General features: G+C 37.4%; 1 protein-coding gene across 14 annotated transcripts; it reads right to left on the bottom strand.

Moving 5' to 3' along the window:
* Positions 1–3,417: 3,417 nt before the first annotated feature.
* LOC149250362 (guanylate kinase 2-like) lies at positions 3,418–8,643 on the bottom strand. 14 transcript variants are annotated; one of them, XM_089459044.1, is made up of 14 exons: positions 8,339–8,643; positions 8,136–8,215; positions 7,695–7,760; positions 7,428–7,552; positions 7,198–7,239; positions 6,248–6,342; positions 6,028–6,101; positions 5,812–5,941; positions 5,300–5,662; positions 4,995–5,116; positions 4,718–4,853; positions 4,557–4,620; positions 4,339–4,444; positions 3,418–4,210 (listed from the first exon to the last, which is right to left on the bottom strand). In XM_089459044.1, the coding sequence occupies exons 6-14, from the start codon at positions 6,332–6,334 to the stop codon at positions 4,027–4,029; spliced, it is 1,266 nt and encodes a 421-aa protein (XP_089315170.1). In that variant the 5' UTR covers positions 6,335–6,342; positions 7,198–7,239; positions 7,428–7,552; positions 7,695–7,760; positions 8,136–8,215; positions 8,339–8,643; the 3' UTR covers positions 3,418–4,026. The 14 variants fall into 14 exon arrangements, with proteins under 14 accessions (XP_089315170.1, XP_089315157.1, XP_089315160.1 ...); XM_089459031.1 differs by having other exon boundaries at positions 6,248–6,355; positions 8,339–8,642; XM_089459034.1 differs by having other exon boundaries at positions 6,248–6,355; positions 7,428–7,546; positions 8,339–8,642.
* Between the last annotated feature and the right edge of the window lie 2,632 nt (positions 8,644–11,275).

The following is an 11,275-nucleotide window of genomic DNA, read 5'->3' as shown; positions in this document are numbered from 1 at the left end:
ATTTTGGAAATTGGTGTGTTTGATAATAAGAGAACAATCCTTCTTTTAAAATGAGGGTACATTTATTAAGGTAGATATAGCAAGGTTCTCTATTTATTTGTTGGTCATATTTATTTTGGGACCAATCTTTTCAAAAGGAGGATACATTTCTTATTTAGGTACTTGTAGCAAAGTGTTGTATTTGTTTCTTGGAGGGTACATTTCTTAATTAGGTAGTTATAGCACAAAGTTGCATGTGTTTCTTGAGGGAGGGTACATTTTTTAATTAGGTAGTTTTCTATTTGTTTCTTGTCTAGATCATATTTATTTTGTTGCATATACATTATTTTATGGGAACACAAGTAAACCTCATCCTTTTGTGGATGTAGTGTGATATGCATATATAATTAAACGCATAACATTCTTTTTCGTTTCCTAGTTTGCATGATCTTCGAACTGTCATTTCAAATTGTAGTGATTTTTGAATCCAAAGTAGTGTCTAGTGTTTTGCTAATTCACATGATTCATGATCTTCATACTTTCTCATTTCAAATTGTAGTGATTTTTGAATCCAAAGTAGTGTCTAGTGTTTTGCTAATTCACATGGTTAAGCGCTTCGAGGTCCATCTAAGAGAACATTTGAAATAAAGTAGGTTGCTTCTCTATCTTGTGAACTCCAAACAAACTTGGGTAACCATGATTTTGTCTTCATTCACATAGTCAAGGGATTTTTCCTTTTCGATTTCACTTTTAATCACACTAGTCCACAAAAGGCAATTCAACCCTTGCAATCGAAAAAGATAGACCGCTGGCCAAATTGCACCCTTCCTCAAAATGCACAAAGTTAACTTTGAATAAATTGACATTTGCATTTGTAAGAGAACATTTGGAATAATGTAGGTTGCTTCTCTATCTTGTGAACTCCAAACAAACTTGGGTAACCATGATTTTGTCTTCATTCACATAGTCAAGGGATTTTTCCTTTTCGATTTCACTTTTAATCACACTAGTCCACATAAGGCAATTCAACCCTTCAATCGAAAAAGATAGACCGCTAGCCAAATTTCACCCTTCCTCAAAATGCACAAAGTTAACTTTGAATAAATTGACATTTGTATTTGTATTTGTATTGATGGAGAAAAGAGGATAAATGAAGGGATATTCCTTTGGAATAGATGGAATTTAACAAAGCACTTCATTGTTAATAATGTCATAGTAATGAGAAATGGCAGGCATTGAGTATGACTAACGCCTTAACCTCAACACCCTCTTCATCAATATTAACCCTTGAGACTATCATCTCATATACCTCACCTTTACCTTGTATATTTATGGACAATTTTAAGATGCAAGTCCATTGGAGTAGGTCAAATGGTGATGGACATGTAATATTAGAAACCAATCACTGATTAATATTGAGGCCCACCCAAATTTAAAACTTGATTAACCCATCAAACGTGCTTGTGCACAATTCCATTAAACTCAAGAGTATAGAGGCAATCACTCCAACTTAACCCAAGCAATGATAAATGACAAGTCTATCAAATCTCTTAATACCAAAAAGGGAAATAAGACTTTTCTAGTACCTCCAACAAGGAAGTCCCCTTTCCTATCCCTTGATATCATAGGGATTGCAAACTTTGGGATAGCTCATTTATCACTAACAAGATGTAGGATTTACATATGCCTCCACCTAGGGTACCTACCCATCCCTTGATATTATCACCACTACAACCTTGTATTATCTTATTTACTAATGAGTGGATCAACTCACTTATCAAATGCTAACTATGGGCACTTTGCACATCACATTGATATTTTGTAATCCTCACGAGACTTTATAGGTAACATTAAACGTAGTTCTTACTTTGCTTTTACAATTGCACCTTCATGCTCCTCAAGCTTGGTGTGGAAAGACAAGAATTGAAACAAAAAGTAATGCTTTCAAGAAATACAAGCACCTTCATGTTCCTCAAGCTCCGATGGAAAGACAAGAGGAAAACAAAGGAAAAATTTTCAAGAAAAGCACCTTCATGTTCCTCAAGCTCGATGAAAACACTGAGGTGAAACAAAGGCAATGCCTTCAACAAATACAACCTTATAGATTTTATAATAATAAAAAAATCCATTCTAAACAATCAATAATAAGCTCCAAAGGCTCAAGTCCTCTTACACATAAGTGATAAGCAATGCCTTCGAGAAATACAACCTTGTAGATTTTATCAATAAGCCATTCTAAACGATCAATAATAAGCTCAAGAGACTCAAGTCTAATGAGACGGCCCCAACTCCTCTCTTACACATTAGAGATAGAGATGGCCCAACTCCTCCAACTCCTCTCTCTCTTACACATTAGTGATAGAGATGGCCCAACTCCTCTTACACATTAGTGATCGAGTTGGCCCAACTCCTCTTACACATAAGTGATTGAAAACCATTTGAACTCCTCTTACACATAAGTGATTGAAAACCATTAGAGCCCAATAAAAATGGTCTTTCTTATCATACACAAGTGATTTGGAAACCAATTACACATTAGTGATAGAGATGGCCCAACTCCACAAGTGATTGGAAACCAATTACGCATTAGTGATAGAGATGGTCCAACTCCACAAGTGATTGGAAACCAATTACACATTAGTGATAGAGATGGCCCAACTCCTCTTACACATAAGTGATTGAAAACCCTTATAACTCCTCTTACACATAAGTGATTGAAAACCCTTATAACTCCTCTTACACATAAGTGATTGAAAACCATTAGAGCCCCCAAAAAAATGGTCTTTCTTATTACACACAAGTGATTGGAAACCATTATTGGAGCCCAAAACAATAAAATGATCTTTTGTTTTCGTCATTTGTTTTCGATGCTTTAATAACATATTGACTAAAAAAAATGGCCTTTTGTTTTAGATGGTTTAGTACCGTATCGTTTTAGATGGTTTAGTAACATATTGACTCACTTGAGCATCCTTCAATTTGAATGTCCTTTGTCGGGTAGTCCTAAATGATCAAACATTTTTTATTGTTCTCATTTGGCACTCTGGCACTAATTTTCTTCATGCTATCTGCATAATTACAAGGTCACAAGGGAAAATAATCACATCATCAACCAGAGTTACATGGGTTCTTCTAACCTTGCTTCGGCTCTGCCTGTGCCTGCTGCTTGCCACACCACCTCGACAACATTGTTCTTTAAAAATAAGAATGGCCAAAACAGTATTCTCATGATTTAAATAATTTTCACCCTCGCCAAACCGGCATCACACATTAGCATAATGTATTTTATTTTTAAATGAAGCAAATATACCGAAGCTTTACAACAAATATTAAAAGTAAGATTTGCCTGATACCACTTAGATGTTATATGAAAAGGGGTTTCATCAAGCTGGCAATCAAACTATGGGCTACTGCCAATCTGGGATAGATATCGTCATGTGAAATATAAATATAGCTGAAATTCTCAGCCACTAGATCAATTCCATTTGATCATTACGCGATTATTGTGGGGAAAAATAGAGTACATCTGCTATGGCTTCACAGGCCAGTCTGAACAAAGATGCAGAAATACCCAAATGCATCCAACGAAAAATTATTTATTCTATGGGTAGTACCGCATATCAGAACCAGTGACTCGCTTTTATGTCTACAAAAGAGCAAATTAATTATATAATTTGCATGAATCAAGAATGGCGAAACCACTTGGGATCTACACTTGTGAAAAACCAAATCTGGCATCGACCTGCAATAAATCAGAACTTCAACCACAACTTTAGGGTCCTAAAAAATCGTTACTGTTAGTATTAGCATCAACCTAAATCAGGCTCGTTATGCAATTCTCATCCCTACTTGTACAGAAGCCTCAAAACTTGCCCTATTAAAATTCTATTCCTAATCTGAATATGAGGTTATGCAGTACTGATTTTAAGCCAACGCCCCGATAGATATATTTTTCCTTATAAATAGTTGATGAGACCTAAACGATGACAAAATCCAAAAAACTATAAATTTGGATAAATCAGGCTCTCCATATCATCAAAATTTCTACTAGTGACCAACTTCCATGTCTTCTGCAACCAGAACTTCAGGATGGATCTTTTTCTGGTCTGCTGATTGTGCTCCTTGCTTGACACAACTGTAAGAATCAGAAAGTTGATCCAATCTATAAGGTCTTAGGCCTCGAGTTCTTCCTGGAGCACCACCTCCCAGGGAAGACGCATCCAGTACATGTCTGCAGCCCAAAGAATTGTAAAAATCAGTGCCCTCAATTTTTTATTTAGGAAACAAAGAATTCCCACATAGGCACAAGGGCTAACCAATTGTCTGAAAAAGACGATTGTCGAAAAAATATTCACTTACATATTATTTGATGCTGTTCCATCCGGTGTCATACCCCCACAGACTAATACTTTTTGATCCATTAATGATGCAGAATGACCGGGTAGAAGCTCGACATCCGCCAAAGCTATGTATATTTTGCATGTCAAAGGACGGCCCACATTTGGTAAAACCTTACAGGCCACCCGCTTTATGAAGTAAAACATGGAAAGAACAAGGAAAATAAAACAGGTACTTACATGACTTGGGGAGACCATTTGCTGCTGCTAATGGTAAGAACCCCTCATTCAGGCCAAGAATTTCCTTCATATGAGAAAGAATGTATTTAAAACAATTTGCTTTCTTTCAGATCAAAGTATCAAACCCTCTAATGCAAACAAAGCATCAAGCAGTAGCCTACCTTGAGACGCTGATAGCATGTCTCCAGGTTATCATTAACCAAAATATGGTCAAATAACATCGAGTTTCTCCCAAGCTCAAGCTCTTCCTTTGCATTTCTCAGACGCTTTTGGATCTGATCCTCTTCTTCTGTTCCCCTGGAGTGAAGTACCTTTTATCAAATCCCATATCCATGATACTGAGTTTTAACATTTTGTATTTACTATTTACCTTCCACCATAACAATTTAAAAGCATGATAAAGTCACTAAAATACATAAACCAGCTTTTTGTATGTACCTTCCACGCAAACGTTTCTCAAGATCTTCAAATGATGGTGGACAGATAAAAATGAAAAGAGCATCTAATGTACTGTCCTTCACAGCCCTAGCCCCCTGAACATCTATATCCAAAATGCATCTCTGCAATTGACACCTTCTAAGTAAGCGAAAGTTGAGGTTCAACTAAACCAAAATCACCTAGCTGATAATCAAACTGACAGAAAGGAGGAACAATTAAAACAGAATTGCTACGGCAAACACTCGTTTAAGAATCCATTACTGAAAACTATCCACAAGTAATGAAAAAAGGATCAAGTCTAATACCTTCCCTGCATCAGCCACTGCCTCCACGGCTGCAATACTTGTTCCATACAAATTGCCATGGACATGTGCAGATTCAAGAAATTTTCCTTCCAGGACTTCCATTTCCATAACCCCACGTTGGGTAAAGTGATAATGTACTCCAGCCATCTCTTTCTCTCTTGGAAGCCGTGTTGTATGACTTACAGAGAACCCAAAAGTAGACGGAAAATCTTTCATGAGTTTAGATATCAAGGTCCCCTTACCAACACCAGATGGTCCACTAATCACCACTGGTTGAGGACTGCCACCTATGGCACACTTGCTCCAAGCTACAACTTCCTTCCTTTGTACCTCTTTCTGCTTTCTAACGAAAGGAGTGTCAACCTACTCATATCGCATATTAAGTTAGTGTTGATCTTTTCAATTTCATTAAAAACTAAGATTTTTTTGTTCAACATTATATCAAAATGACCCTGACCTCTAGAAACCAAATGTTATTTTAATGTTCAACATTATATCAACATGATTCTAACCTCTAGAAACCAGATGTTGTCCTTTGGTTCAGAAGTCCCACCAAGAATCAATATCCGATCATCGTTCAGAGGTAAAGCAGAGTGGCCCCGTCGAGGTGATGGTTTGGTTCCCAAAACCATTGGAGTAATCCTATAAGCATATAACAGAATTATATGAACCCTGGTAAATGAATCAGCTCAGCTGAGGTAGGTCTGTCAGTTAGTCGTCTAGCTTACCATTTGCCAGTTAATGTATCAAGAATTTGCACATCATTAGCCAGGATACCTCCTTTATCCCCTCCAAATATGTACTGCCAGAAGGTAAATGATTAATGGCAATTTATAAGTCTTTGCCCCAACAATCAAAAGTATGCCGGATTTAAAAACATGTAATTTCGCACCAATAATGAACTGCACATGCCTATTGTAAATAGGCTGGTGATCCTTAGATACTTACAATTCTTTTCCCAACAACAGTAGCGGAGTGGGAAAATCTAGAGTCTGGATAAACACCATTGGCCAAAGTACTGCTAGGATCTTCCATAAAACAACCTTGCAAATCACCCTGCTTGAAACTTGTTAAAAGATAGTTTGTGTGCATGGATAAACTATGCATAATGTAGCAAAATAGTATCAAATTACAATAAACAAGTGTAAGATGACAAGACAACGTTTTCAAGCTTGTGGTAGAGCTCAACGAGTCACCAAATCACTGAATAACTTTAGTCAAATTAACTGACGATAAATTCAAATATGACTTGATGTATATACAGCACCATACAATAAGGATGTGAGTTCAGAGCAATAACAAGGACTGCATATCGATTAGGTAATGAAATGCAATGAAGAACCTTAAGCAACATTTGATAAAGAGATATTGCTGTTGCATTTTTTGTTGTAGAAACTGGACATAAAACTCAGTCATTGCTGACAGTTTCTCAGGAATGGTTCCATCGCAATCTTGAATGTTAAAATTGGCATTTCCTGATTTCCTTTGCAAAAATGCATTAAAACCCCTTTGTACTTAGGTCACTCGTGAACAGTGAACAGTGAACTTTACACTACCTTGAGAAAGCACAGTGCTAGATTATCATGTGACAACCATTGATTTTGAAAAGAAAGAAAATGACCAGATGTGGGGAAGGTGGGCTTGAAAATCCGTGTCCAGCCCATAAGTGTATTTCGCTACAGAAATGCAAGGAAGTTCAAGGAATAATTCACCATTCGTATGGAACTTCACTGATTTTTACTGCAAAAAGACACAGTTCTAGCCCTATATCATATGAAGCCGGCATTTAACAGAAAATTATATCTCTATTGCCGACTTGTAAACACCAAAAGAGACCGACAATAGGTTGAAGAAATAAAAGTTCAGTTAAAATCTACAAAGTTGGAATGGCAACTCACCATAATCACAACAGGACAATAAATTCTTCCACAGAAGCAGACCTACATCAAAACAACAATCAAATCCTTACTTTTAAACATCAAGCAACCAAAAAATGCAGGAAAAGTATAAATTATCCAGATTGAAGGACAAATCACTCAATGCGTAAGATCAAAACGTGAATCTTCCCGCGTTCCTCTCTTTGAAACTAACAACTCTGCAAATAAAGGAAAATAAAGGCTATAATTACCGGTCCCCTGCTTAATTCGATAGTTAAATATCAAGCTCGCGTACTCAACAATACACTGATCCGTTATTCACCACAATGGTCACACAGCAGCTACATTACAGCATTGTCGCATTATTCTACTGCAACTTCCAGAACAAACCAGATATGCAACAAACCATCAGATCTAAAGCTCGTAAAAGAAAATACAGAATAACAGAAGCCTATTTACGTCCATTCAAACTCCCTCGAATTTCCCCTAAAAACCTCCAAATAGGCCTGAAATCATACCAAATCCATGGATCGGAACCTCCTAACACCGATCTCGTGCAAAGGGACGTAAATATCTCGCCACAACTACAATAATAGAGCGATGCCTCACAAATTCCAGTTTTTAAAGACGCCTAAGACCACAAAATGTGCTAGAAAGGTCTCTTCCACCAAGACAATTTCTGACATTAATGTTCATTTCACAAAGAAGGCAAAATTTCGCGGAAAATGCCAGGAAGCGGTAAACACGCGGTCTCGAAGACGACACGTGACAACTAAAAAAAACCGGCAATTTGGCCATTAACCACTTCAAAACGAAATTTATAAGCGTCGATCCTTTAACCTCAAGAGAAAGGCAAGAGGACTACAATTTCAGTCATACTTTGCTTCCGTGCTCCGATTTTTAAATGGAAAAACCCAAGGACTTAACCCTAGTTTATTTAAAGAATTAAACAACCATACCAGATTTGGCAATGTTTCGCTTTCCTTGCAAGCATTCTTGTCCTCTCTCTGGATTCGCACAGTAACGATTTCTCTTTTTACTATAAAAGCAAAAAAATCTTGTAATTTTTAAATATTCGCCCAGGGCCCTAGAAATCCCCTTTTTTGTTCTTCAAGGAAAGCCAAAAGCGCAGTGTTAATGGATACGGAAAAAGGAAACCCACCTCGCGAGCACAGATTCGTTGATAGTAATACAAAAGGCCGTGGCTCGACTCGAACTCAGTTTGATTTTTCATTTCTTTTTCTACCATTAGCGGCCTTCTCGCCTACGCTGTTACTGCAGCATCGAAACCCTAAATCGTTTGTGATTACCTGAAAACCGCTTCTTTCTCGCGGTCTGGGGCCTCGCAAATCGCCTGAGACCGTGATTTCAGCGAACGGAGCTCGTTCATTCGTCCTAGGGCCGAATGCCGTACGTCGGCCAGGCCAGCCCGGGAGACTGTAAGATTGGCAAGTTGCTTGGAAGGCAGGCTAGGTCTAATATTTATAATTAACTAATATTAATAATGACTATATAATTATAGGGTGGTCCCCCTGGATAGGATTTGTTCCATATTAATAGCGGACTACAAGGAGTCTCCGCATCAGATTTAGCATTCAAAACAATCACGACTTCACACTACAAAATTCTAGAAGTCACTATAACAAAGTCTATATACAAAAAAAATTAAAGTTGTCTTTATTGTGCTTTTTTTGGAAGTGGAAGTTTAGTTTATTTTTTTTTAAATTTGGTGTTAATAATTGAAATTATACGTTTAAATTACACGATAGAAGTGTTTTACTGATTTTTCAGAGTGCTAAATTTATATATACAATAAAAAAAAACCAATTTAAATAACACAAATCAAAATTTTACCTCAAAATTTTAATACCAAACCATCTAAAAAATCACAATACAGACAACTTCCATAGAAGAGGGAAGAAAAGCGGGCCATGATTCCTGATTCCCGGAGAAACATGGGTGGCCATGATTCCTGGTCGGTCGCTTTCACATACGGCCACCTAAAGGTGAAAGTGAAAGTGGTTGCGTGATGTTCGAAGGGTATTGAAAACCTGACACTTCATGTTCATTATGTTTGAAGTTTTCTAAGGTATGGACAATTACAAATTTTACATTAATTGATTATTGTATAGATGTAAAGATCAGATAAATTATTTTAGAAATGGTAAATATTCTTTTATTTTAAGGAAATAGGTTAACAATTACTTAAAGTGCGTAGATAAAAGTGAAAATGATGTGCAAAGATTTATATTCCAAAATTTAAAAATTTACATTATTCACAATTATGTTATATATAAATATTTTAAGTTAATAATTTAAAATTCAAAAAAATTTCAACTAAAATAAATATAGTCTTTTTTAAATTCCATCCATATTTGAATTTACATGCATAGTTTTGCTTTTGTTTCTATAGTTAATATTTAGATAATTTAGTTATATTTGTAATGGTGATACACTAGCATAAATCCATTTTAAATATGGATCTAATATGAATTAAATCTATCTTAAATATAGATCTAATATGAGTTAAGAGAGAACTAGTTTTTTCATGTGTAATTTTTTTTACGAGCTAAAATTATTTAAATGTTTTGTATAGTTAATTAATTTTTTTTATTCTTAGATTTTTTTAATTTTATTTTGGTGGACATGAGCAAAATTTCAACTTTGATGAATTAGAATGAGTCTCACACATCATACTCGGCTGTAGAATTAGAATGAGACTCTCAGCTCAATGAGTACTTATTTTTATAATTTTATGAAATAATATTATATATAATTAAATCAAACTTATAAATTATACACATATTTAATTAAAAATTTAAAAATTTACCGAAGGTTAAAAAAAAAAAACCTTCTACAAACTTTTCTAAATAATACCATGAACCAAATTTTAATTGGAGTCTTACAATTCTCAAAAAGTTTAAATGTAACAAATCATAAATAAGTTTTTCCCCATGTCTTAACATAGCTTTTTCAAAGTTTATTTTTTGAACATATACCTATGTAATCTGCAATCGGCTCTGAGCGCTGCCGCCTCAGCTCGGCCTTCGGCCTCCGTCCCCAGCGCTTAGCAGATCGAGCCACGGATCTGTTGATCAGATCGCTGCTCCTCGGCCGTCTTCTGTCCCCTGCGCGCTTCTTCTGCGGGTGAGCTATCTGAGGATCCGCCCAAGCGTGGCCCCAGATCATGGAGACTTGATCGCCTGTCAATCAGATCTAGGGCCCATGGAGGTGCTGGGTACCCCCCAGGCCCCTTCCTCCTCTCCTCCGTCGACAAGCTCCCCAGCTGAAGCGTTCAGTCGTCTTCTGGAAGGGTTGCCCAAGAAGAAAAATGCAGAAGCAGCGAGATTCGTCAAGAAACTCGACGATATCCCCGAGATTTCTTTACCCCCGGAAACCCCGATCCAGGTTGCTCTGTCCTTGTCTGAGCGGGCCCTCATAGGCCAGTTTACTGGTCTATGGCCTTCTCCCAAGACGACAGAGAGTTGGGTTAAAAGAAACTGGTCGGCGCTGATCAGCGAAAGCGTGACATCTTATTTCCTGGGCTGAGGATTCTTCCTCTTTGAATTTACCTCCAAAGAAGATAAAGAGCTGATCTTTCGAAATGGCCCTTACTTTATGGGCCCCCAGGGTCTGTACCTGAATAAATGGACTCCCGACTTTGACCTAGTGGTAAACGTACCCAAAGCTGTTCCGGTATGGGTAAGGCTCCCCATTCTCCCGGTTCATTGCTGGAACTGGGATTCCCTGATGCATATTGGAAATGCCCTGGGGAAATTCATAGACCGAGCAAACAGCAAGGATCAATATGACTGCGCAAGGATCTGTGTAGAGGTGGATCTGGAGGAGGGGCTTCTGGAGGCCATCAAACTCAAAGTAGGAAAATGGACGCATGTGCAGAAGCTAGATTATGAACAGTTGCCTTTCAAATGCCGGAAATGCCAGGTCTATGGACACTTCGCCAGAAACTGTCCAACGGCCAATGAAGCAGCTCAAGGGAAGGAGGCCGGCTGGAATCAGGTAAAACGATCCAAAATGGCATCCAAGACTCAGAAGTCGGGAGGAGCTATAGGCAAAGGCCTCCTGAAGGACCCAGTTC

This window comes from Pinus tabuliformis, chromosome 7 (assembly GCF_031772625.1).
Source record: "Pinus tabuliformis cultivar Carrire ecotype Pingquan chromosome 7, CPIR1, whole genome shotgun sequence".
Lineage (NCBI taxonomy): Eukaryota > Viridiplantae > Streptophyta > Pinopsida > Pinales > Pinaceae > Pinus > Pinus tabuliformis.
This window is presented reverse-complemented; position numbering and strand designations above follow the sequence as displayed.